Consider the following 21817-nt stretch of genomic DNA (forward strand, 5'->3'; position numbering starts at 1 on the left):
TCTTTTAAAAGTTTTATGGTCTTAGCTCTAATGTTTAGATCTTTGATCCATTTTGAATTAATTTGTGTATAATGTGTAAGATAGGAGTCCTCTTCCATTCTTTTGGATATGGATATCCAGCTCTCCAAACACCATTCACTGAAGAGGCTGCTCTGTTCCAATTGTGTTGGCTTGACTGCTTTATCAATGATCAATTGTCTGTAGAGGAAGGGGTCTGTTTCTGAACACTCAATTCCATTCCATTGGTCACTATATCTATCTTTATGCCAGTACCATGCTGTTTTGACCACTGTAGCTTTGTAATATGCTTTAAAGTCAGGTAGGGTGAGACCTCCCACTTCATTCCTTTTTCTCAAAATATTTTTGGCTATTTGGGGCAACTTGGCCTTCCAAATAAATTTGGTTATTGGGTTTTCTATTTCTGCAAAGTAAGTTTTTGGGATTTTAATTGTTATTACATGGAATCTATAAATTAATTTAGATAGAATTGACACCTTAACTATATTTAGTCTTCCAATCCATGAACACAGTACATCCTTCCATTTATTTAGGTCCTTTGTGATTTCTTTTAGTAATTTCTCATAGTTTTCTGTGTATAGGTCTTTTGTGGCTTTGATTAAGTTTATTCCTAAATATTGGGTTCTTTTGTTTGCTATTGTAAATGGATTTTTTTTCTTGATTTCCTCCTCATGTTGCTCATTACTTGTGTATAGAAGCACTACTGATTTTTGCATGTTTATCTTGTATCCTGCCACTTTGCTGTATTCATTTAGAGCTCTATTGGCTTTGCTGTAGAATTTTTAGGATTTTCTACGCATAGGATCGTGTCATCTGCAAACAGTGAAAGTTTTACTTCTTCCTCTTGAATTTGCATGCCTTTTATTTCTTTTTCTTGCCTAATTGCTCTAGCCAGGACTTCCAGCACAATGTTGAATAACAATGGTGACAGTGAACATCCTTGTCTTGTTCCTGATCTTAGAGGGAAAGTTTCATTCTTTCCCCATTGAGTATGATGTTAGTTGTGGGTTTTTCCTATATTACATTTGTCATATTAAGGAAGGTCCCTTCTATTCCTATCCTTTTGAGTGTTTTCATCAAGAAAGGATGTTGAATTTTGTAAAATGCCTTTTCTGCATCAATTGAGATGAAAACGGGGTTTTTCTGCTTTGATTTATTGTTGTGGTATATTATATTAATTGATTTTCTCATGTTGAACTGGCCATGAATAACTGTAATAAATCCCATTTGGTCATGGTGCATAATTCTTTTAATGTGCTGCTGGATTTGATTTGCGAGTATTTTGTTGAGTATTTTTACATATATATTTATTAAAGAGATTGGTCTGTAATTTTCTTTTCTTGTTGTATCTTTGGCTTTGGTATTAGGGTGATGTTGCCTTCATTAGAAAGAATTAGGTAGCTTTCCCTCCTCTTCATTTATTTTGAAGAATTTGAGCAGGATTTGTACTAACTCTTTCTTAACTGCTTGATAGAATTCACATGTGAAGCCATCTGGTTCTTGACTTTTCTTTTTGGGGAGCTTTTTGATGACTGATTTAAAGTCTTTATTGGTGATTGGTTTGTTAAGGTTGTCTATTTCTTCTTGAGTCAATGTTGGGCGTTCATCCTTTTCTAGGAAGTTGTCCATTTCTTCTAAGTTGCCAGGTTTATTAGCATATCATTTCTCATAGTATCCTCTCATCATCTCCTTTATTTTGTTGGGTCAGTAGTCATGTCCCCTTTCCCATCTCTGATTGAATTTATTTGCATCCACTCTTTTTGTTGTTGTTTGTTGTTGTTGTTGTTGTTGTTAGCTTAGCTAAGGGTCCACTGATTTTATTGATTTTCTCAAAGAACCAACTTCTGGTTTTGTTGATTCTCTCTATTGTTTTCATGGTCTCGATTTCATTTTATTTCTGCTCTAATGTTTGTTATTTCTTTCCATCTATTTGCTTTGGGGTTATTTTGCTGTTCTTTCTTTAGTTCCTCTTTCTTCTTTTTAAATATAGGCATTTAGGGCAATAAATTTCCCTCTCAGCACTACCTTTGCTGCATCCCACAAGATTTAATATGTTGTGTTTTCATTTGCCTCAAGATATTTACTAATTTCTCTTGGAATTTCTTCCTTGAATCACTAGTTGTTTAAGAGTGTGCTGTTTAGCCTTCATATATTTGTGAATTTTCTGGTCCTCTGCCTGTTATTGATTTCCAAATTCATCTCATAATTACATTTTATTTTATTTGATATCTCTCTTACAGCAAATCTCATTTTCTCAAGACATTAACATAATTACATATTTCCTTTATCCTATTTTATGTATAATGTATCCTATATATAATATATATCCTGCGGTTATAGTGCCCATAATAACAACAAAATTACTAGAAATATGATAATCAAAATCAGTTCAAGAGTTTGTTTTCTTTGCAGCCCCTTTCGTCCTTAGGATAGATTACATTTGGATTATCTGGTCACCTTACTGTACTTTAGAACTACATAAAATAGGAAATGAGTGCAGGGGGCAAGATGGTGGAGTGGTGAGGTGTAGGTTTTAGTTACTCCTCCAGGGCAGTAGGTAGAAAGCCAGGAACTACATGGACCAGACACAGGAGAGCAATTTCACTTTGGGCATACTTCATACAACACTCACGAATGCATGGAACAGCTGAGATCAGCGAAATCTGTAAAGTTCTCATGGCGAGGGGACCCACGCCCCTCCCTGCCAGGCCCAGTCCCATGGAGGAGAGGCTGTCAGTGCTGGGAACGAGGAGGGAGAACTCCAGTTGCGGCTCTTATTGAAAACTCAGACAGCTGATCCAAACTCCAAAAATAGATAGACTGAGACCAGCCCTGGAGAATCCGAGAGAAGTCAGCCCAGCAGACAGGAGATAGGGCTAGCAAAAACAGCAAAAAAAAAAAACCAAAAATAAAAACAGAAACTTTTTGGAGTTCTGGTGAACATAGAACGGAAAAGGGCAGGGCTCAAACAGAGTCAGGCTCACATGCAAATCCAGAGGGGGAGTTTCCTTGTCTGAGGAGCCTGTTTCTCTGCTTTCTTGATTGTTCCTTAATGGCCCTAATCTCCTTGACTCTTAGCATTTCAATAACCCATTAGATCTGCAAGGAGGGCCCTTTTTTTTTTTTTTATCTTTTTCTCTTTTTCTAAAACAATTACTCTACGAAACCCATTACAGAAAGCCTCAAAGACTTGCAATTTGGGCCCAGACAAGAGCAGAGCTAAGAGAGCTCTGAGACACAAAGCAATAAGTCCAGTGGCTGAGAAAATTCGTTAAACACCACAACTTCCCAAGAAAAGGGGGGCGTCCCCTTACAGCTGTCTTCCCAGTGAGCTAGGAACACTCCTGCCCAGTGCCAGCACCACAGCCCAGAGCTGCCCCAAACAACCTAGTGTGACAGAAAGTGTTTCCAACAACACACGCCCACACCACAATATCAGGCATGGACAATACCCTTTCCTGCACCCTCAGCTAATTGTCCCAGAGCTGGGAAGGTGGAGCTGGGTGAAAAGGCGGAAATTAACATGCCCCATTCAGCCATCCTTTCAGCAGACTGGGAATGCCCCTACACAGCCCTGCAGCCCAGAACATCCCTTGGGGGATGGTGATGTAGCACAGTTGTCCGTCAGCAGAGGACCTGGGAGTGTGCAGCTTGGAAGAGGGACCCACTCGCAAGTCCCAGAGACCATATGCCAATACCAAGGACTTGTGGGTCAGCGACAGAGACAAACTGTGGCAAGACTGAACTGAAGAATTAGACTATTTGCAACAGCTTTAAATCTCCAGGAACACCTGGGAGATTTGATTATTAAAGCTACCTCCCCACACTCCGCCTAACCACTCAGACACATGCCACATATACAGGGTGGATAACACCAACTACACACACAAGCTTGGTGCACCAATTGGACCCCACAAGACTCACACCCCCACTCACCACAAAGACAAAGTGAGGGAGAACTGGCTTGAAGGGAATAGGTGGCTCGTGGACACCACCTGCTGGTTAGTTAGAGAAAGTGTACTCCACAAAGCTGTAGATCTGACAAATTGGAGATAAGGGCTTGAATCAGTCTACATATCCTAAAAGAATCCTTTCAAGTTAAACAAATGACAAGAGGCCAAAAACAACAGAAAATTTTAAAGCATATGAAAAAAACAGATGATATGGATAAGCCAAACCCAAACACCCAAATCAAAAGATCAGAGGAGACACGGTACTTGGAGCAATTAATCAAAGAACTAAACATGAACAATGAGAGCATGGCACAAGATATAAAGGACATGAAGAAGACCCTAGAAGAGCAAAAGAAGAAATTGCAAGGGTAAATAAAAAAACTAGACAATCTTACGGAAATAAAAGAAACTGTTGATTAAACTAAAGATTCTGGAAACTCATAGTACAAGACTAGAGGAATTCGAACAACAAATCAGTGACCTGGAAGACAACAGAATGGAAAATAAAAGAACAAAAGAAAGAGTGGGGGAAAAAATCAAAAAAGCAAAATGGACCTCAGAGATATGATAGATAATATAAAACTTCCAAATATAAGACTCATTGGTGTTCCAGAAGGGGAAGAGAAGGGTAAACGTCTCGGAAGAATATTCAAAGAAATTGTTGGAGGAAACATGGTATGTGACTATATCTCAATAAAATGAAGATTTAAAAAAAAATGAAATGAAAAAAAAAAAAATTCCAAAATTGTAAGTGGACTGAAAGCTGTCAGTCTTGCTTCCCACAACACAGGAAAGGAGAAGTATTTCCTAGCAAATACTTAAGATAAATCTTTGAAAGTTTAGAAACAGAGTTCTCAGCATGGGATTCATGGACATCCCCTATCCATGGGTGGACTTTTGGGGATCTAAAATGTCTTTGAAATGATATGCAAACTTCTTTTCTGAGTGGAGCAAGGTCCATTCCTTTTTCTTTCCAACATTTCATTATGAAAAAATGCAAACATATAGAAAAGTTAAAGTATTATACAATGAGTACATACAATAATAAACTATTAACTATTAACATTTTGCTATATTTATCATATATTAACCCATCTATCCATCATCTATCCATCTTTAAAGCTGTCTTATTTTATTGATGCATTTCAAAGTAAGTCAAAACATCAAGGCACATCAACCATAAATGCTTCATCATGAATGCATCCTTAACTGCTGTACATTTATGGTTCTTTTATTAGTAAAATTTATATACAATATAATTCACAAATTTTAATTGTGCCATTCCATCAGTTTGAGCAAGACATGCAACCCAAACCACTATCAAAATAAAAAACATATCACTACCCCCAGAAAATTCCTTCATGGTCCTGCCCAGTCAAAACTTGCCCCCTTACCCAAAGGCAATGCTGTTCTGATTTTTTCATAACACATTTACTTTTTCTGTTCTAGAATGTCATATAGGTGCGTATTAGTTTCCTAAGTCTGCCATAATAAATTGCCACAAACTGGGTGACTTATAACAGCAGAAATTTATTGTCTCGTGGTTCTGGAGGCTGAAGTCTGAAATCAAGGTGTCTACTGGGTCGTACTCCCTCTGAGAGCTCTAGAGAAGAATTCTCCCTTGCCTCTTCCTGCTTTTGGTGGCCTGGGTATTCCTGGGCTGTGGCAGCATCACTCCAATCTCTACCTCCATCTTCACATGGCTGTCATCTCCTTGTGTGTATCCATCTCTGTCCAAATTTTCCTCCTCTTACAAAGAAATTAGTCAGGTCAGATTTAGGGCCCCATCCTATTTAGTAAGCACCCATCTTAACTTGGTTTCATATGCAAAGACCTTATTTCCAAATAAGGTCACATTCCAGATAGATATGAAGGAGGGGGGCACTATCTGTCCCAGTACAAAAGGAAATCATACAGTATAGAATTTCATTTAGCTTAATGTTTTTGAGATTCATCTATGTTACTGCATGTATCAGTGGCTCAATCCTTTTTATGACTGAACAGTATTCCGCCATGGCTTTTTTTTTCTCTTCACAATTTTGAAGATGTTTGTGACCAAGAATAGGTTAATAATCACTAACTAAAGTTTGAATGTATTTTTAAGATGTTTTAGGAGTAGCTATATATATTGAATCTAGAAATTTCCACTTAAAATCTCTTCAGAAACTATTTTTGTGAGGTGTTCACACCTTCTCAATATGGCAGGAACATATATGAACACCACAGTCATGAGGTGTGCATACACATATTTGAAGCTGAAGGAGAAAGAGGTCCTAGGAAGCTGTACTCCTTTGTTCCTGTAAAAATTTAGACCAATTTATTTTTTAAAATGAGAATCTTCATTGACTGTATTTGATTAATGTTGGCTCAAACCACTTATACTTTTCAGCTTTTAAAATTAAAAATGCAATGATAATTGGTCAGACATTAAAGAATGCAAGAAAACTGTGAGGGAGCAAGTGTAAAAGCTTTGAGGTTTTTTCCGCCTGCAATTAGTGAAACAACTCATGACACAATTTGTAGAATTTGAAAGCTGATTTTGTCATAGCACAAAGAGATATTGTATTATTTTTCCTCAGATTGAACCCAAATGCCAATTTATTACTGCAATTCAAATTTCATTCAGTGCCAGAGTTTAAATTATAAACACATTTTATTGTTAGCTAGAAGGACTTTGAAATCAATATATACAGTGACCATATCATAATAACATTATCTCATGTGTGCAAAAGAGAACAAAATGTATCTCAGCAAAGAGTAATTCTATTTCACTTCTAACTCAACCAGTCATTAGAAACACTAGGTTCAGTTCTATGTATTTGACATATGAAACCTTGTTTGGAGCCACTAAAAAAAGAAGTTGAAAGCACAGCAAGTCAGAACCAAAGCAGTAGGCAAGTAATTGCATGGGTAATGAAAAACAATTGTTTTGGAAAAAAATAGAAAGACTGTTGGAATAAATTATTGAATTATTGAAGTACAATGGCATTGTCTTTTAGGATTTTAATGCAACTGTAAATTACCTCTGATTTCTATTCCATATTTTTATATTTATCATAATTAGTATGTATAGTACTCTCTTTGCAACATACTTTACAACTACTCTATAGGTACAAAGTTTATAAAAGTCATTAAGGAAAACATGTTGGATTTGTGCATGAAAATTCTTTTTCCCTACAACTCTTTCATTTATGAAGCACTTTTTATTGAACATTTTGTGTATCCTGCATGATTCTAATCACTAGAAATGCAAAGATGAACAAGGTATGGTGCCTGCACTACATGAGTAAAACAGAAAACTTGGAGGGTTAGGGAGAGTTTCTTGAAGATGATGGTTGATGAATAAGGTCTTAAAGAATCATCAGGAGTTATCCTGGCCTGGATAGGGACTTTCTAGGAAAGGGTGACAAGATAAAGTATATCCCAAGTGGAGGAGATAATGTGAACAAAGTCTAAGAGGTAAGAAATTGCATGGTTTGCAAGAGATGACATAAGCATCTCCATGTTGCTGGAATAAGACTGCGAATGGTAGAGATGGAGATGGGTAGTAGGTAGAGGCTAAATCATGGTCACAATGTTCAGGAGATTGAGTATCCTATAGGAAATAGAAAATTATTGAAAGGCTTTTAGTGAGAAGTAATATGATCAGGTTTGTAATTGTAAGTAACTCACCTTTTTTGCCCTCTTATATGACAGATTTGAAAGGGAAAAGATTGAAGGTAGAAGATGAAGGGATTAGGCTACTGTTTTAATTGAAAGATATATGGCCATAGTAGTGGGAATGGTGATGGAGAAGTTTCAAAAAATATTTAGGCAGTAAAAGTAGCAGAACTTGTGACTGATTACTTAGTGACTGATGCCATGCCACTGGGAGAGGCAGGTATCAAGAAGTTTGAAGGGAAGAAGAAGTTGAGAAAGCATCCTAACAGGTTGGTAGGTCAAGGGAGAATAAGGTTGAAAGGAAATAGCCAGTAAAGAGGGAGAGTATATTTTTATTGTTTTAATGAATTCTGAAGATTAGAATTTTTTAATACCAGAAAGAAGAAATCAATTTTTACCAAATTTTGTACTCTTGGTCTTAAAAAAAATACATAAGACATTTTGTTTTATGTTAAGGATAGAATCACAAAGTATGCACATAAGTGTTGTTAGAGTCTGTGATTATGATGGCTGGTGTTTCTATTTCCTTTCTCCTTTAGCATTCTGCCATGGGTATAGAAGTGAACTGCATTGATTTATTACAAGTGGAAGGATATAATTTGATAGCTGCTGGTACCTTAAATGGTATAATCATCATATGGAATTTTCTTATGTCTACTGTCACAGAAGTGTAAGTTGTGTCTTTTTCTTAAAAAATATAAGTTATGCTGCAGAAGAACCAAAGTAACATGCAACACACACACACACACACACACACACACACACACACACACACGGCTAGAGATAAACATGGTAATAACTCTCAAGGAAGGCTTCCCAAAAGGTTATGTTCCTGATTATTCTATGTTTTAAATCTCTAAATCCAAGAATGATGTAAATAAGGTAAAACTTAAGTATTTGTATTTCCAAGAGCTTTTGCCCCTTTACTCTTCTCACTCTAGTATATTCTTTCCCTGTGTGATATTGTCCAAACTCATGGCCTCAAAAATACTTAAAATATATAATAATTTCAAAATCTAATCTCACCAGAGTTTCAAACACACATGTCTAATTGCCTTCTGGAGATTCCACCTGGACTGCCACCAAGACCCTAAAGCCCCACATACACCAAACTTCTTCTCAACTACCCCTCTCCTAAAACATCTCCTCTTCTATATTCCTATTAATACCACCATCCATTCAGTCACCAAATTCAAGTGGCGAGAAGCCTCCAAGATGAATTTTCTTTCTCATTTGTCACCCCAACACATCCAATTCATTACAGGATGGTGCCAACAAGGGCCATTGTGGCAGACGTGTTTCTAACACAGTCAAAAACTTTACTCTTCCCCTGCCATCCATTTCTAAATGTGCTTGCCATTGGTTTAAAGGAAATAATGTAACATAGTATTATTTGTAAAGGATGGATTGTAATTAATAAGCTCTCCCCAGTTTTGCATAATTGGGCTAAGGCAAAGGCCATGTATAGACACTCTATGTCAAGGGTATTTGTAAAATTTTACTTTGAAGTACAAGAGATGGGTGGCCAGGAACCTTGAAAATGAAAACAGGAGGGAACGAATCGTTGCCATTGGCAGATGTGGTGCCTGCGGTTGGTGTCCCTGAGTGAGGGACTTCACCACCTACTTTCGACCCACTTGGCTCAGATAACTGTGATGGCTATGCAGGAGAACTACCCAAGTGAGAGGATGTGCCAGGCCAGTTCACCAAGTTCTGGTGTGATTCAGAAGGGCAGTTCCTTGGAGACTGAATGGTAGATGCCATTTATCTCAGAGGCCTTTCAGAACCGCTTCAACTGCTGTTCAAGTGTCACTGACAGTGGGGACACAACCATTGGCACATCATGCTCAGATATTGCAGAGGAGAAGTTGTAGGCTTACAGAAGGATCATGAAGAAAATATAGAGTTCCCATACACCTGCCCCATTTTTAACATTTTGCATTAGTGTGTACCTTTGTTACAGTTGATGAGAGAATATTATTATAACTGTACTATTAACTATAGTTTACTTGAGGGTATACTGTTTGTGTTGTATAGTCTTATGGTTGTTTATATTTGTTTGCTTGTTAATTTTTATTCTAGCAACATATATGTGCCAGTTTGAATGTATTCTGTCCCCCAAATGCCATTATCTTTGATGTCATCTTGTGTGGGCAGACCTATCAGTGTTAATTAGATTGTAATTCTTTGAATGTTTCCATGGAGATGTGCCCCATCCAACTGTGGGTGATGACTCTGATCAGATAATTTCCATGGAGGTGTTGGCCCGCCCATTCGAGGTGGGTCTGAATTAAATTACTGGAGCACTATATAAGGGCAGACAGAAGGAGCAAGCTTGCTACAGCCAAGAGGGACACTTTGAAGAAAGCACAGGAGCTGCAGATGAGAGACAGTTTGAAGATGGCCTTTGAAAGCAGACTCTTGCTCCGGAGAAGGTAAGAGAGGACAAACACCCCAAGTGCAACTAAGAGTGACATTTTTGAGGAACTGCAGCCTAGAGAGGAACATCCTGGGAGAAAGCCATTTTGAAACCAGAACTTTGGAGCAGATGCCAGCCACATGCCTTCCCAGCTAACAGAGGTTTTCTGGACACCACTGGCCATCCTCCACTGAAGGTACCGATTGCTGCTGTGTTACCTTGGATACTTTATGGCCTTGAGACTGTAACTGTGTAACCAAATAAACCCCCTTTTATAAAAGCCAAAAAAAAAAAAAAAAAAAGAAGAAAAGAGAAAGAAAATGAAAACAAGTTTTAACCAGGCATTTCAGGGGAAGGGAAGAGAGATATGAAGGAAGGGAGAAGAGAGAGCTGGAGAAGAAAATAGAAAAGGAGAAGAAAATACTGAAGAAATCTCTGTCTCCCTGATTACAGGACCTTACAAACTATTGATCTACCTGGACCCCCTGCCTACTTCCAGTCCAAGTCTGAGACATTACTTTTAGAACACATTTGAGGGAAAATAATCTTTTCTTGTTTAGGTCCTGAATTTATTCACCTTTGAACCTTTCATTGAAATAGGTGTCTCTGCAGATACCTCCCTCTTTACCTCAGCCCATGTTCTCCTGATTTTTGCCCTTAGAAACCTGTCATCCCTGTCCCTTAGGCCTTTCTCACAGATGGTATACTTGTCATTTGATACCTGTATCTCACCCTCTTATTCATGCAGCTCTCACACTGTATCAGCTTATGTATGACTCACTACTAAGTGGAAGCAGAGAGATTAAAAAGGCAAAGACCACAGTTCTGATGCCACAGCATAAAGAGTGGGCAGCTCCTGTGTATATCCCAATTTAAAGATGGAGATTCTCCTTGTCGAAGTACCCAGCATTATGTCAAGGGATGCATTTAAACCCAACACCCAATCAGAGAAAAAAACAACTATAATGGGTCAAACATGGTGCCCCCTTATAGGAAGATGAGAATATAAAAATAATTGATTCAGAATCAGTGGAGTATTTTACAAAATGTAATTTAACACAGAACTGCATGAGGTAATTGAGTTCCAGCTTTAAAAGCTCTAAATTTGAAAGTGGTTTCCATATTCATGGTGGAGGCCATCTCTACCTCTACCCCAAACATTGCTTAAGATCCTTTTACCAGTCAGGAGAAATAATCTTTGACCCAAATTCAATAGGGTACATAATTTATAATCGCCTTCACTATTCAACTCATCGGCAGAGCAGAAATATCTAAAAATTTTGAGCTCAACAAGTCATCAAGCCCACTGGCTTCTCTTTCCAGATAAGTTCACTCCCAAGAAGGCTTCTTCATTATTCGTCAACCCAAATTGGCAGAGGCAATTTACACTAGTGAAAGAGGGACATTTTTCTATAAGAGCCATTTGGTATAAGCAATGTTAAGTGTCGTTTTGAAAGTCAAGCACGAAATGTCATCGCAGGTGGTCAGGGATTGATGTTTTGTTCCCAGGAAACTATCTAAAGAATGTGCGTGGTTTCTTGGAATCTGGGTCAACAAGAGACCAGAGCAGCAAGAATATTTTAATCACTGAATAACCTGATTGTCTTCTCCACTAAATTATAAGCTTCTTGAGTGTAGTTGTATTTTATTCAATTTGTTATTCCCCTTATTCAAAGAGCAGATTCTATTCTTTAAACTGTAAGAAACTTCTAGGAGCTTCCTCCATTGTATTACAGAAACCTATTCTCTGACTTATAAGAAGAACAAGACCAATTAACTGAATTGAAAGACTTAAGTCACTAAATGATCATGTTGTTATACAGAATCTTTTAAAGAAGATATGTTAAACTCTACACCTCTGGGTTTTGTCTTCATTTTCAATAACATTTGGTTAATTAGCTATGCAAGGAATATATGAACTAAGTAATGTAAGCACCTCATTTTTATTATGGAAAAATATGCTTATTTCCAGGTTCCGACCTGAAGATTGCCTCACTGTGGACCCTGACTTGGATCCCAAACGCTTTAGAATTAATGACATCCTGTTCCTCTTTCGTACCCCAGAATGTGCAAGGTAACTCAGTATCTACTGATCAAGTAATACTGTATGGGGCTTATTTGGATGATCTAAAAATAGATTTCCTCATCCCAGCATTAAGGAAGGTACAACTGAAGGAAGACATAGGTTGGGTTGACTACCTGGCTTCAGCTTTCTTCTCCTGTTGTTACTGCCTTTTTGTACGTGGGGCGGTCCTTGGGGATCTAACTCACTCACTGTGTGGTCCTCTTACCATGTCAGCCTCACAGTTTCCTTTACAACTGTAGCAGATATGGAAAATGCCCACTTGTCCATACCTCTAGGCAAAACCTAATGCCTTAAGCACTGATGTGAAGCTGAACAAAGGATGTCCAGAGCAAATATGGAAGATCAGGTGGCAGGAGATACCATATACCATCCAGTATTACAGAGCAATCTCCATCCATTTCTGATAGAGCATGAGATCGTTTTCAAAGTATTTAAGAAAAAGTAATTTTTACTATTGATATTTTCTTACAAGCTCAGGTTTTCAGGCAATAGACAGTGTTAAACACATCTCTGGAGTAAAATCAGAAGTGTCTGTTCTAGGTTTGGGCTGCCCCAGTGGCAAGCCAAAATTTAGCACTGTTCCTACCTCCTTGATTTGAAATTTCCCCAAAACTGTAGTGAGAATATTTTGAGGACTTGTTCCGTATACATCTACACCAGCACCCTAAGCCACTGTTAAGCCCATTCCAGCAGAAACAGGATCAGAACAGAATGGAAGCTGCCTAACAGGAGGTTCCAGGCTTATCAGCGCCCAGTCAATCCACTCCCCTCCCCACCATGCCCCTGCAGCTCAGTGTCAGTGCCCCTGGGACTAACTCTGACCATAGCAGTGGGACAGGACAGGCTTTTATTTCTCAAGGCCAGGCAGAAATATATTCTAACTGCTGAGGCTCCCCAATAGCCTCTGCAGACACAATGCTGATGAACATATGATATATAAAATATAAGGTGTGACTTCCTTCGTAAGTAAATAGCTCAGTATCCATAGATGATGAAAGAAGCAATCAACTGAAACTAGAGCAGAGAAGAACAACCTTTGAGTACAACAGATTATCTTAACTTTTCCTCGTTGGGCTTCCTCCTTCACCTTGTAGGAGATCAAGTCAGGATTCAATTTGTTCTTCATCCCAATACGATTCTAGCAAAAGTCCACAGAGTAGCAAGGTAAGCAAAAAATAGGGAGAGTGTGTCTTTCTGTTACACCCAATATTAGTTCGAGAATAGTGATATCTAGCATTTGAGCCCCTCCTTTGAGAGGTAAAGATGAAAAAATTCTGCATGTGTGTATGTGAAATTTTTTTCTCTCTTTTCCCTGAAAATCAGTGATTAAACTGTTTTCACCAATTTATCTATTTTTTCAAAGCTCTCAATTATTCTCTATGAATAATTGATAAATGATAAGGAATAAAATAAATTATATATCTGATATTTTTTACATTTGTAAAATAATGTGATTTCAGTATATATCTGTTGCTAAAATGTATTACACATATTTCACAGAAGAAAGAGACAGCACAATGCAATGCAGTGGTTTTCAAACTGTATTCCTAGTTTCAATTTTATGTATTTTTACACATGATGTTCCTAGTTAATATTTTGTCTGAAGGAAAATTTCCACTATAAAAACTATTTTGAAAACCACTAGCATAATGGAAAGAATAAACTTATATGGAGGTAAGAGTTAGACAGGTTTGTACTTGATTCCAAGCTCCATTTATTATCTGATTAGATATGTCACAATCTCTCAAGTTTGTTTCCCCATAAGTATAAAGGCAACAATGAAGCCTAATTTGCATGGTTCTTAATAAAATTAGAAGTAATATACACCAAGAACGTGACATGCATTATGCATTTAATTACTGTCATTATGATGATATATCTGAGCCATTAGGAAAATATTTAATTGTGTTATGGATTCTTTATTTATGAAGATGAAAATCTGTGCAATACACATTTTAAAGAATTAACTCAAAAACTATTTTAAACCTAATGCATAGAAATGTAAATTCAACTATCTGAAAAATCTACTCATCCAGTATCTCATTTCCTTACAATGTCATAGAAATTTTTTTTTTTTTGTCCTCTAATTTAGGGAAGCAAACAAAGTATACATGACAATGAACCTAAAGGTCAGTATGAAATCACCTCTCTTCTTTATAATAAAAAAGTTCCTTTAAAATAGGGAGTTATCCCCCCTACGTGGGATCAGACACCCAGGGGAGTGAATCTCCCTGGCAACGTGGAATATAACTCCCAGGGAGGAATCTAGACCCAGCATCGTGGGATGGAGAACATCTTCCTGACCAAAAGGGGGATGTGAAAGGAAATGAAATAAGCTTCAATGGCAGAGAGATTCCAAAAGGAGCCGAGAGGTCACTCTGGTGGGCACTCTTACACACACAATATAGACAACACTTTTTAGGTTTTAGTGAATTGGAATAGCTAGCAGTAAATACCTGAAACTATCCAACTACAATCCAGAACCCATGAATCTTGAAGATGATTATATAAAATTGTAGCTCATTAGGGGTGACAATGTGATTGGGAAAGCCATATGGACCACACTCCCCTTTGTCTAGTTTATGGATGCATGACTAGAAAAATGGAGGAAAGAAAAAAACAAACAAACAAAGGCACCCAGTGTTCTTTTTTACTTTAATTGCTCTTTTTCACTTTAATTTTTATTCTTGTTATTTTTGTGTGTGCGGTAATGAAGGTGTCAGGGAGTGATTTTGGTGATGAATGCACAACTATGTGGTGGTACTGTGAACAATTGAATTACGCTTTGTTTTGTAAGACTGCATGGTATGTGAACATATCTCAATAAAATGAATTAAAAAATAAAATAGGGAGTTTAGGTGATAGCATATTATCAATGAATATATGTTCTTTTTTTCAAATCCTGAGGTCCTCTAGGATTCAGTATTTCAAGAGGGACTGTTTCCATGCAGAAATTCCATTATGATGCTACATTTTTAAAATACTGACTCTAGATTTTAAAAAATCTGCAACATTACTGAACACCTTAATCTCCACTCCATTTTTCTAAAACATAGTTGAGTTATAAGGCATTCTGGATGTGTAAAATTGATACTGCATGTATATCTAATTTTAGCTAGTATCTACAGTGCAGAGGTTTTTGCAATGGAACCAAAAAAATAAGCTTTTTAGGTTCTTCTAGTGATCTGGGATTGCACTTAAGTATTTTTTAATGCTTTCACTTCTGACTTATTTTCCTGCCTCTTTTAAGTTCTATAAAATGTGGAATTCTAAGTGTTGCAAACATCATGGTAGCTCACTAATTTCTTCTATAGGCGAACAACGAGATGTCATGGTGGGAGAGCAACAGCCAGTGGATAAAAAGCAAACTGCAGGTACCAATTTAGCAGATTCTCAACCACCTATCCTTGTCACTGCACATGAGGATGGACACCTCCGACTGTGGACACTGGAGGTAATATGGCCCAGTATTTACTTGGAATAGGAAAGAATGGGAAAGATAAAAAAAAAAAAAAGATTATTAAACAAAACTTAGCCTTCTTCCATATGGAATTCCATTTCTAATATATTCCAACTTTCGAATTCCTGGTTTTGCATCCTGCTCACTGATAATTCTACTCAAACCTTTATCTAAATATGCCCTTTTTATAATTCAACAGATCAAATCATTATAACTGCTAACTATTTCAAATCTAGTACAATATTAAGAACATAGGCCTTAAAATACCTTACTTGACAACCATTTATTGAGTGTTTAATATGTTCCAGGCACTGTGCCAAATATTTAAGGGATTAAAAATATAAACAAGATAAGACAGCTTATGCCTAGTAAGGTATTTGTTGACTGAATCAAATAAATTAAGACTGACCACAAAGTAGAAAGTTTCAAGAACTAAGGAATATTCCATAACCAGCATTATTCAAGCTGGGCTAATTATACTACCACAAGGTTCCATGTATCACACAGTGTTTAACAAAGGATGGGGGTCTTTCTTGGCAAAGGTGATGAGCCAAGGTACTTTACTTATCTCTTCAGTAAGGAGAATTTATTTTTAGTTCACTATCATGTTGAAAGAGTAACTCTTTGGTACCAGTTTTATCTAGGGGGTTCTTACAAGGCTTTCTATCATGGGCAGGCCCCAGGCTTTATCTCCTGACTACTTTCTTCTGAGAGTCTGTCAAAAAGGAAGTCCTATGTCATTAAGGTTTGGTAGCTGCCTCAGGCCAAAAGCCAACCTGAGAGCTACCTTAACCTTCTGGAATCCCACTTTCACTTCAGATATGGCCTTTGAAAATTCTTTATTTTATATCTTCTCAGCAATTAATTCAAAAGATGTTTTCAATATTTTATCAAGGTTTTGTTTAATCATTTTTGTTCATGGGTTATTTTCTACCATATTGCAAGAAATGGAAGTCCACAGCTATCTTCTTAAAGTTACAGATGCTTATATTTCCCTCATAAAATCTTCCAGTAGGTTCGTGTTGCACTTGGAATAAAACCCAGTCTCCTCATATTGACATAAAATTCTACATGGCCCAGCCCATGCCTATCTCTGACCTTATCTTCTACTTCTCTGTCTTTGGCCTCAACATTCCAGCCACACTAATCACCTTCAGATTTCCCCAAAATACTAAAGTCATTTCCACCACAGGGCCTTTTAACCTCCTGCTTATCCTGCTGGAATGCTCAACCCCCAGATCATCTCAGACTGGTTCCTTCTTGTTATTCAAGTACAGAGTTAAATGACACCCAATCATGGTCTATCACATTACTCTTTTAACTTGTTGCATAGCACTTACCAGATATTTTATGTCTGCTTTTTGTTTGTTTAATGTGCTTCTTCTCCCACCCCCTTACAATGTAAGCACCATGAGACCAGGGACCTAGATTATCTTGTGTACTTCTATGTATCCCATAAAACACCCCAAAAATGTTGGGACCACAGCAGGCACTCAATACATATTTGAATGAATGAATAAGCTCCATATTGCAAGTCAGTGGCAGCAGAGGAGGCAGGGCTGATGGAAGAAAGAATACATACATAAATAAAAACAGAGGCGTTTAGAGACAGTCAAGCACAGAAAACTGGAAAATGGCTGAGTCCCAAAAAAAGGGCATAGAGAACTGGGTACCAACACTGGTCAACCAGCAAAACTGGGGTGGCTGGGGACTGGCTCTGAAAAGGGGCTTTCTCTCTTTTTCCTTTTTCCTTTTTTTCCCACTCATTCTAAGTAGCTCATTAGAGAATGCCTCAGGCATTTTCAATTGTGAGCACTGACCCAGGCAAGGGTGGTTAACAAAGTCAGAGAGACAAAGGAGGAATTCATATTTAGAAGATAACTCCCTAAAGGGTGTATCTTCCCTAGGAAAAGGGGAGCAAGGCCCAGCTCAAGTGGCTCCCTCCCACAGTGAATTCAGACCACAGGGTTTGGGGTGGTGGGGGACAAAAACAACTTAAGCTTGGCTTCTGACACCCTCAGCCCCTGGCCAGGACAGGGTCCACTGAGAATTAAAGGAACCACACCTCTTTACACCAGTGGGGAGCTGCAGGCTGACAAGTATCAGTTGCTGGCAGGATAGGAAAAGCACAGAGTCTAGAAGCCTCACAACAAAGTCTGACAATCTGCTGGGTCTCACCCTCAGGGAAACCTGATACTGAATACAGCCTTCTCCTGAGATCTGGGCATGTCTGGTCTGGGAAAATCTGATTGGAGTAATCAAGGAAACCAGATGCCTAGGTAACAAAAAACTACAAACCACACTAGGAAAAATGAAGACATGGCCCAGTCAAAGGAACACATTTACACTTCAACTGAGACATAGGAATTGAAACAACTAATTATTAATCAAACAAACCACCTAAATCAATTCAAAAATCAAAGTAACGAGTTGAGGGAAGATATGGCAAAAGAGATAAAGCACACAAAGAAGACATTGGGCAAACATAAGGAAGAACTTGAAAGTTTGAAAAAACAATTGGCAGAACTTATGGGAATGAAAGGCACAATAAAAGAGATGGAAAACACAATGGAGACATACAACAGCAGATTTGAAGAGGCAGAAGAAAGGATTCATGAACTGGGAACAAGACATCTGAAATCCTACACACGAAAGAGAAAAGAATGGAAAAATATGAGCAGCATCTCAGGGAATTGAATGACAACATGAAGCACATAAATGTATGTGTCATGGGTGTTCCACAAGAAGAAGACAAGGGAAAAGGGGCAGAAACAACAATGGAGGAAATAATCATGGAAAATTTCCCATCTCTTATGAAAGACATAAAATTACTGATCCAAGAAGCGCAGCATAGTCCAAACAGAATAGATCCAAATAGAGCTACTCCAAGACACTTAATAATCAGATTATCAAACGTCAAAGACTAAGAGAGAATTCTGAAAGCAGTAAAAGAAAAGCAATCCATCACATACAGGGGAAGCTTGACAAGACTATATGCAGATTTCTCAGTAGAAACCATGGAGGCAAGAAGGAAGTGGTATGATATATTTAAGATACTGAAACAGAAAAATTGCTAACCAAGAATTCTATATCCAGCAAAACTGTCCTTCAAAAATGAGAGAGAGTTTAAAATATTCTCAAACAGACACTGAGAGAATTTGTGAACAAGATACCTGCTCTACAAGAAATACTAAAAGGAGCACTGCAGACAGATAGGAGAAGACAGGAGAGCGAGGTTTGGAGCACAATATTGGGTAATGGTAGCACAATAACATAAGTACACTAAACAAAGATGACTGTGAGTATGGTTGAATGAGGAAGGTTAGGGGACATAGGACACCAGAAAGAAAGATAGAAGATAAACACTGGGACTCAATAACTTAGTGAAACCTAGAGTGGTCAATGATGGTGATTAAATGTACAAATTTAAGAATGTTTTTACATGAGGGAAAACAAATGAATATCAACTTTGCAAGGTGTTAAAAATAGCATAGTATTGGGGAAAAAATACAATCAATGCAAACTAGAGTCTATAGTTGACATTAACATTATAATATGCCTTCATTAATTGTAACAAAGGTAATATACCAAAGCTAAATGTCTATAAGGGGGAATATAAGGAAGGGGTATGGGATTCTTGGCATTGGTGGTATTCTCTGACTTTTTTATTGTATTTTATTTTAATTTTATTTTTTCTTTTGTTAATTTTTAGTTGTCATTTTTTCTTTCTTTCTCTTTTTTCTTTTTACTTTTTTCACCTCTTCCTCTTTCTTTGTGGAAGAAACGGAAATGTCCTCATATGGAGAGTGGTGGTGAATCCATAACTATGTGATTTTATAGGGAACCATTGATTGTTTACTTAGAATGGTATGCATGGTGTATGAATAAATTGTCTAAAGAATAAATAGAGGGATACAAATGCTGGAGAAAATGTGGAGAAAAGGATGTACCTAATCACTGTTGATGGGGAAGTTGAATGATACAGCCCATATGGAGGGTAGTGTTGTGGTCCCACAGGAAGCTAAGCATGGGGTTGCCATATGGTCCTGCAACTAAGTTATTGGGTATATACTTGGAAGAACTGAAAAGAGGGACACTTGCACAGTGGGGTTTATGGTGTCAGTATTCATGATTTGCAGTGGATAGAGGTGCCCTAAGGGTCCATCAGCTGATGAATGGAATGGTGAACTCTGGTGTATACATATAGTGGAATATTGAGCTGCTATAAGGAGTGCAGATGTGAGGTGAATGGACATTGAGGACAGTATGTTGGGTGAAATAAAGCAGAAATGAAAAGACAAACAATATAATGCCTCACTAGTATGTACAAACTGCAATGTGCAAACTCTGAGAATTGAATCTGAGAGGATAGGTTATCAGGGGAAGGCTTATAGTATGTGACTATATCTCAATAAAATCGAATTTTTTTACAAAAGGGGAATATGTTTGTGTTACTTTCCTCCTGACTGTGTACTAATTGTTAAAAGGATTTGTTCTTAGTTGAAGAAATTTTTTAAAAAAGAGTGGGGCAGATATGTGACAGGAAAAGTGGTCCAAGGAATTTGCATAAAAAGCACCCATGAGAAATACAAAAAATTACTCCAAGTAGAAAGATGACCTATAATAATCAGAATCTAGATGCAAATAATTAATAGCTACTCTATCTTGATGAATATGTAATCTCAGGGAGACAAGTACTTATGGATAATTTTACATAATTTTTATTATAGAGAATCATATATTACAGTAGTAGAGATACTCTTGAGATACAGTATTTATAGAGAAACTTAGCTTCAAATTTATGATTCTGTGGAATTGATCATCATAGAAAAAGCCTTATTTGCATTATACTTTATTCAGGGAAGACTACTGAAAAATATGCTACCTTTCACAAAACATTCTGCCATTTCTCTGACATCGCTGTATACTGATTCATGTACCAGGGTACTACTGGCTGGAAATGTGGGTAAGTCATTAGTCTTATTTATTCAGCCACAGACATCTTAACAACTTACGTGATATAAAAATGGTTATAGGAAAAATACATGACATTTACTGAGACAGAAGAAAGACTAACAGGTATGCTTAATCATCAGATATAGAGTGTAGGAATAGCTTGCAAATAAATAGAAGAATGAATGAATGCCAGGAAAACCTATTTCATTCCTACCTCTTTACTTAGAGCAAGGCATTCTATTTCTTCCATCTTTAAATAGTTATATTACTACTCATCCCCTTACCTTATTTTATCACCTTCTTTTATCAGGAAGAATACTGTAAAGTTTTAATTTTTTTAATTTTTAAAGAGTTATGTTGCATTAATATTTACTATTAGAGGGAGCAGTGACATGAATTAGAGAGGAAAGGGAATTATTTGTTTCTCAATAAGGGACTTTTAATTCTTTTATATTTATTGTTATAACTAATGTAGTTGGTCTTAATTCTTTCAACTAATACTATTCTTCTTTTTAATGCTTTCTTTCTATATCTTTCCTTTTGTCTTTAGGATAAATTTCTAAATTTTCTTTGTTGTCATCGTTCTAGTACTCTGAAAGTTTATAAGTATGTGTGCATGTACACATATGCATACATATACTTTTTAATGCTACTGGTGTTTTCCTTTAAAATTTTAAAAAGCATTAACCAATTTGTTAGAATTCAGAATGAAAGCATATTTTCAGCTAAGACAGAAAGCTTAACCCACTTTCACTTTCTCCTTTCTCCACACCCAGCCTTCACTTATTGCTGTTTGCTATATAATCTTGACATTTGCATCCAGAATGCTGTTATAACATTACTATTTTTACATTTTATAACTTCTTTTTTAATAACATTTTTGTTATTTCAAAATTTATTTTACAAATCACAGCAAACCATTTTGAACCATCATTTGGATCTTCTGGACATTACTGAAAATAATTATTTATATTTGCATTAAATATTATCAGGAGATTTATAACATTTATTTAAAGTTATCTTTATTTATCTGGTTTCAGTGTTTACCACCAGTCTTTTAATGCTCTGATTTACTTATTCTTGTTCTCTAATTTTTATTTATCGGTCAGTCTCTAAAGTTTCTATAGACATTGTTTCTTTTTACAACGTAATAGTATAAGATTCTGAGATCAGGCAATTTTTGTTCCATTTTTAAATAGCTGCATGTTTTTGCATTAATTTTGCCTACAGTCATATAAGCTTGTGTTAACAAAATACATAGAACT

General features: G+C 36.9%; 1 protein-coding gene across 1 annotated transcript in view; it reads left to right on the forward strand.

The window, feature by feature from the left end:
• The window catches only part of WDR64 (WD repeat domain 64), a 181907-nt gene that overhangs the window by 142329 nt on the left and 17761 nt on the right, over positions 1–21817 (forward strand). Inside the window, 6 exon segments of the mRNA XM_037811156.1 lie at positions 8171–8301; positions 12023–12124; positions 13231–13300; positions 14229–14265; positions 15451–15590; positions 20457–20562. Of these exon segments, the coding sequence (XP_037667084.1) occupies positions 8171–8301; positions 12023–12124; positions 13231–13300; positions 14229–14265; positions 15451–15590; positions 20457–20562 (586 nt within the window).

Source organism: Choloepus didactylus, chromosome 2 (genome assembly GCF_015220235.1).
Source record: "Choloepus didactylus isolate mChoDid1 chromosome 2, mChoDid1.pri, whole genome shotgun sequence".
NCBI classification, from domain to species: domain Eukaryota; kingdom Metazoa; phylum Chordata; class Mammalia; order Pilosa; family Megalonychidae; genus Choloepus; species Choloepus didactylus.